We start from the raw sequence: 6,341 nt of genomic DNA on the forward strand, positions 1-6,341 counted from the left end.
AGGTGGCAAAACTGAGGCTCAGCGAGGGAAGGGGACCTGCCCAAGTCACCGAGTGAACCCATGGCTAAGCGGGGATGAACGGGAGCTCAGCCCCCGCGGCTCCTGAAGCGAGGCTTATGTTATTACGGCGGGTCTTGGGCTTTTCGTTTCTTCCATAATGCTCTGATGACAACAGTCATTTCTGATCATTGAGAAAAATGAACATATGGCAAGGCCCAGGAGCCAAATAAAGCCACCCACCTCGCAGCAGGCACCGGGCTGCCCCTGTCTGCCCCACACCCCCTGTAAGTTCCTGCGCTGAGACTCTCACACGTGCACCCTGGGAACCCTGATGGTTCCCACGCACACGGGGCCCACAGTGTCCCCCCCCCATCCCGACTCACCAGCACCCCCTCTCCGGCCACCATTAGGTCCCTAGGCAAGGAGTGTCCTCCGAGGGCGTCTTCTTGAAGTTCGGACTCAGGTGGGAACCCTTCTATTATCCTCCCTCCTCTTTCACAGGCCCCCTGAAGGAGGGGGAGATGGGGGGGCGGTTCTACCTCGGTTTCCCTCCTGGTTCGCTCCCAGAGCAGGGCTCACGTGAGCAGCCCCCGTGCCTCAGTTTTCCCCGCTGGGTCTCCTTCCCCTTTCCTGTCGAGGCTACAGAACTTCGCTGCTCCCTCCTGTCCCCTTCCACCAGCAGAGGCAGCAGCGATGGGCGCTGGCGGCCCCCGGCGGGGCGCGGGACCCCCAGACGGTGGCTGGGGCTGGGCCGTGCTGGGCGCCTGCTTCGTGGTCACCGGTTTCGCCTACGGCTTCCCCAAGGCCGTGAGCGTCTTCTTCCGCGCGCTTATGCGCGACTTCGGCGCGGGCTACAGCGACACGGCCTGGGTGTCCTCCATCATGCTCGCCATGCTCTACGGCACCGGTCAGCGCCCCCTCGCGGGCCCCTGCTCCTCCTCCCCCTGCCCAGGACAGGAGACGCGGACCCCTGGGCATCCCCCAGACCCCCCGGGGAAGAGCACGGAAACCACTTTCTTCCCGTGGAAGCGCTGGTCCCAGAGAGAGGGGAGGAGGGGGCAGGAAGGGGACGGTGGCTGAACGGGGGTCGGTTTAGCCAGCAAGCAGGGCCCCTCCATTCCTGCCAAAGACCTACAGCCGCTTCTGTTACAGGTGGGGAAACAGATGTAAATAAAGTTTCCCGCTATCCCTGCTCCCCGGAGCCCCAACCGCCTGTGGGGTGCACGGGGATGGGTGAATCCTGTCACCCCGACCGAGCCGCATGGGGGGGTGGGGTGGGAGGAAGGGGTGGAAAGAGCCTGAGCGCTCCAAGGGACGTGCCCAGCTGGGCAGATCAAAAGCGAAGGGCATCAGCCTCTTGCGCTTTGGGTCCCCTGTTCTCAGGAGGGTTGGGATGGGCCTCCCCGGAGCAAGACAGGTCCCTCCCCTACCTCCCCACAGAGTGCTGTATCCTTGGTCTGTCCCAGCCAGGCTGGGTGACCTTGGGCAGACAGTCCTCTCTGACCCGCGGGTGCCCTCATCCCCTCATGCCATCTTCTGGGGGGCTGGGACGTGCCAAGTCTGGAGTGCGCCCGGGAGAGAGATTAGTCCAGCCTAAGCGGTGACCGTGCCCTGCCCACAGGTCCGGTCTCCAGCATCCTCGTGACCCGCTTTGGCTGTCGTCCCGTGATGCTGGTGGGTGGGCTGCTGGCCTCGGCGGGCATGGTCCTGGCATCCTTCGCCACGCGCCTCCTGGAGCTGTACCTGACCGCCGGGGTGCTCACAGGTGAGGACGGCCACGACTCCCTCCCCTCCGCGGACGGGGCTGGTCTCACGGGTTGGGGAGCTGGGGCGGAGTCCCCGCTGCAAAGTCTCCCGTCCTCAGTTTCCCCTCCAGAGGTGGCGGGCCCGCCCCATCGGGGCCTGACCCCTCCCTCCCGCTGGGGGCTGGGGCTGGAGGCGCCCTCGGGGAGCCCCGCACAGCGCCGCCCTCGCCCGCAGGCCTGGGCCTGGCCCTCAACTTCCAGCCGTCGCTCATCATGCTGGGGCTGTACTTCGAGCGGCGGCGGCCCCTGGCCAACGGGCTGGCGGCGGCGGGCAGCCCCGTGTTCCTGTCGGCGCTGTCGCCGCTGGGCCAGCAGCTGCTCGAGCACTTCGGCTGGCGCGGCGGCTTCCTGCTGCTCGGCGGTCTCCTGCTGCACTGCTGCGCGTGCGGCGCCGTCATGCGCCCGCCGCCGCCGGGGCCCGGCCCGCGACCTCGCCGGGACAGCGCGGACCGCGCTCCGGGGGACGCGGAGGCGGAGCGCGGGGGCCTGCGGCTGCGCGAGGCGCCCCCTGGCGGCCGCCCCCGCCGGCGCCTGCTGGACGTGGCCGTGTGCGCCGACCGCGCCTTCGGGGTGTACGCCGTCACCAAGTTCCTGATGGCGCTCGGGCTCTTCGTGCCCGCCATCCTGCTGGTGAACTACGCCAAGGACGCGGGCGTGCCGGACGCCGACGCCGCCTTCCTGCTGTCCATCGTGGGCTTCGTCGACATCGTGGCGCGGCCGGCGTGCGGGGCCCTGGCGGGGCTGGCGCGCCTACGACCCCATGTCGCCTACCTCTTCAGCCTGGCGCTGTTGGCCAACGGGCTCACGGACCTGAGCAGCGCGCGCGCGCGCTCCTACGGCGCCCTCGTCGCCTTCTGCGTCGCCTTCGGCCTCTCGTATGGCATGGTGGGCGCGCTGCAGTTCGAGGTGCTCATGGCAGCCGTGGGTTCGCACCGCTTCCCCAGTGCGCTGGGCCTGGTGCTGCTGGTCGAGGCCGTGGCTGTGCTCATTGGACCGCCCTCTGCTGGTGCGCCCCTTGGGAGGAGGGGGTGCGGGGCTAGTTCCCTAGACCGGGGATGGGGGAGGGGGAAGGGCCCGCCCTGTCCCAGGTGGAGCTTCCAGGGATGAGGGCAAGGGACCCATCCGCGGAGACAGCCTGGTGGGGTCTTCCCATGGCTAATGAGGCCCTCGTCCAAGCCGGGTCCTACTAGCTCTGGTGGGGCTGGAAGCACCGGGAAGGATGCTGGGAAGAACCCAGCACTGACAGCTGCTGACCCATTGGGTCATCTCAAACGCTGGCACAAATTCCTTGTGAAGGGCGGATTCTTATTCTCGTTTTGTGGGTGGGAGAACTGAGGCACAGGCGCCCAGTACAGGGTGGTCCCAGAGTGAGAGCAGAGCCCTGTCCAGGGCTAAACGCCCCTACCTTTGGAACACGGCAGCTGAGTGTCCTCAGCTCTAAGGGGGACCAGGACAGGGACAGTGTCGTGGAGGAACCAGCCGTGAGCAGAGTGGGGGTGCTTGGGGTGCTCACGAGTGGTCCCCCTGGGGCCCAGGGGGGGAGCTTCCTCCCTCATCTGTCCAGTGGGCCATGGCCCGCGCTCACTTGGTGACGCTGCTGTGCAGGGACAAGGTCTGGGACTTCCGCTGTGTGCACAGCCCACAGGGCATTCACCAGTCACTGGCCTTAGGAAGTCACCATGATGACAGGCCAGGGAAGGAGCTGCAGGGGCCGGCATGCAGGCAGCCTCACAGGGCAGTGTAGACCCCGCAGGAGAGGACATGGGACACTATGGGCCACATAGGGGTTCAGGGTTCCCATACAAGTGAGGCAGGAACTGAGCTTGGAAAGGGGGAACGTCAGGGTCCTCCTGGGTTGGCGGGTTATCCCTGTCCCAGCAGAGAGAGCCTGCCTGTGGTCAGGCTGTGGGATGAGCAATGAGGGGAGGCCACCTTTGCTGGGGCCCAGGCTGCCCCTGAGATGGGGTGAACTGCCCCTCCTTCCAGGGCTGGTCTAGCTCAATGTCCTCATCAGGCCTTGTCACCTGATCTCAGTAGGAGGGCGGCCAAGCCCACCACCAAAAGCCACAGAACCAGCTCCCCAGAGGCTCAGGGATTCTTCATTTTCTCATGCGACCTGGTGGATGGACTTAATAGGGGGTGAGAAGGTGGAGAACGCTGCAGGGCTGAGTGTGGGAGGGGCCGGGATAGGACTGGTTGGCTGGGCAGGGCCAGGGAGGCAAGTTTGGGTGCAGTGCTCAGAGGGGCTCAGGCAGGCAGCCAGCCTGGGGGACACCGGGAAGCCTCCCAGAAGCCACAGAGCTGTAGACCAAGGGGTCACAGCCTGGATAGTCAGCGACAAAAATGCCAGGAGAGGATGGAGCTCACAGAGCTCCCCCACACTTGGGGGGGAAATATTGCGATTACGAGATTTTCCTGTGCATGAAAGTTATACACGCCTGGGTAGAACATTTGGAAAATACAGAGGGGAAAAGATGGGTTGTGACCCACGAGTCCTACCCCCCAGCCCGCAGTAGTGGAAGCTCAGCCTAGGCTATCGGGGCCCGGGCAGGGACAGCAGGAGGCTGGGGAGGGAGACGGAGAGAAGGCTGAGCCAGGCCCCTGAAGACTGGGGGGGTTAGCTGCAAAGAGCAGGGATTGGGGGCCCCCAGGATGATGAGGCTGAGCCCAGTGCCCCCTCCCCACCCGCTCGCTGGGCAAGTCACACGGCACGTGTGGGGTCTCGGTCTGGGGGTGAAGGGGGTGCCTTGTAACCTGAAAAGTGCTGCCTCACCAAAGGCCCTGTATCACTTAAGAAACTGAGGTCCAAGGAGGTGGTGACATTTTTAAGGTCTCAAATGGCGGAAGGTGCGTGGGGTTTCGCCGCTGTCAAACGGGCATAAAGACGGGGGCGTGTCTGTCTCACCCAAATGTAAACCCCACCAAGATGAGGGTGCACAGGGCCCTTTATCTGAGGTTGTGGGAAAGGGGGAAGGGTGGGGTCCCCACTCCCCGCCCCCCCCTGCAGGCCCTCACCTCCTGCCTCCCTCCGACCCAGGCCGCCTGGTGGACGCCCTGGAGAACTACGAGATCATCTTCTACCTGGCTGGCTCGGAGGTGGTCCTGGCCGGGGTCTTCATGGCTGTCGCCACCAGCTGTTGCCTGCGCCGCTCTCGGAACCCCCAGCCCAGCCAAGGCACCGAGGGCGAGGCCAGCGACACCGAGGATGCTGAGGCCGAAGGGGACTCTGGGGCTCTGCCCACTGGGGCTGAGGAGCCTGGCAACCTCGAAGCCCTGGAGGTGCCAAGCCCCGGGGCTGGGCCCATGGAGCCAGAGGAAAAGGCAGAGCCGGGGCTGGACCCCAAGTCTGGATAGCCCCAGGGGCAGCAGGCGAGGCGGCTGGTGACTTTGGGAATGGGGCTTACCCTCCAGGAGCCCCAGCTGTCCCAAGAGGGCCTGGCACACTGGAAGCTGCTTTGCCGTGGTCCCCCCTGGGGTCGGAGCGGGGGGGGTGGTGGGCTCCCACCTTTATCTGCCCAGTGGGCCATGGCCGGGCCCCACCCTGGCTCAGTGACGCTGCTGCGCGTGGCCTGGGCTTGACCTTGTGAAACTGAACTTCATAAAACTCAGCTCGAGACGGCGGGTCCGTTCCTGTGCCTCCCAGCTCTGGTGGCTGGTGGGAGGGAGTCTGAGAGGCTCTCCCAGGGCCCTCCGACCGGAAGGTGTTGGGGGAACAAGTGGCAGAGGGGGAGAGGGGGCGTGGAGGGGGAGGTCTTCTGACTTGGAGGCACTAGGGGTCTCTCTCGAAGTTTTGCCCTCTTACACTTGGATCCAAGGGCAGGGCACGCCGGTCCCACCCCGGCTGGAAAGCCTCTGGGATCTATTCTCTCTCCGTATTTATTCTCTTCCCACAGATCTGACACCTTGCCCTTCCTTTGCCTCCTTCCCTCCAAGTCACGAGTGTGGAAACCGGGCCCAAGAGTAGGAAGGAGCCTTCCCCCCCGCAGACCCCTGCTATCGAGCCGAGGGCTCAGGAGAGCCCATCCCAACAGTGCCCCCCACGCCCACCACTGTTGGTCTCGTTTTCCATCCTGGCCCGACGAAGGTGTGGGAGCCCTGGGAAATGCCGGGCTGACACGCGGGTCTGCATCCCTGAGTCACCACAGCAGTGACGACATTTTATTAAACACTCAGGGCAGGGACTGTGTACCACGCACGGTTAGGCCCTTTACATGTGTGAATTCATCAAATGCTCGTAAGAGCCCAAGGAGGTCAGGACCATTACTGGCCACAAGCACGGATAGGGAAACTGGGGCACAGAGAGGCTAGGGAGTAGCCCAGGTTCACACAGGCTGTGACTAGAACCCAGCAGCAGGTTGCAGTCTGTGTCCTTGGCCGCCACGCTGGCGGTTCCTTCAGAGAAGCGGTCTGGACTGGCCGCTCCAGGGGACCTAGTGACAGCCTGTTCCTCCCTCCAGGCTCCCAGTCCCGCTGACAGTCCCATCCGGGTTGCTGCCCACGCCCCATGTCCTCAAAGCCGACAAGCTGAGAGCCATT

At 65.0% G+C, this 6,341-nt stretch overlaps 1 protein-coding gene across 2 annotated transcripts; it reads left to right on the top strand.

Annotated features, from left to right (window-relative positions):
• Window positions 1-685: 685 nt before the first annotated feature.
• On the top strand, window positions 686-5,331 carry SLC16A8 (solute carrier family 16 member 8). 2 transcript variants are annotated; one of them, XM_046013330.1, is made up of 5 exons: window positions 686-907; window positions 1,622-1,765; window positions 1,981-2,230; window positions 2,318-2,811; window positions 4,843-5,331. In XM_046013330.1, exons 1-5 carry the CDS (start codon window positions 694-696, stop codon window positions 5,157-5,159), a joined length of 1,419 nt encoding a protein of 472 aa, XP_045869286.1. In that variant the 5' UTR covers window positions 686-693; the 3' UTR covers window positions 5,160-5,331. The 2 variants fall into 2 exon arrangements, with proteins under 2 accessions (XP_045869286.1, XP_045869285.1); XM_046013329.1 differs by having other exon boundaries at window positions 1,981-2,811.
• The last annotated feature ends 1,010 nt before the right edge of the window (window positions 5,332-6,341 follow it).

The sequence above is a fragment of the Meles meles genome, chromosome 7 (genome assembly GCF_922984935.1).
Source record: "Meles meles chromosome 7, mMelMel3.1 paternal haplotype, whole genome shotgun sequence".
NCBI classification, from domain to species: domain Eukaryota; kingdom Metazoa; phylum Chordata; class Mammalia; order Carnivora; family Mustelidae; genus Meles; species Meles meles.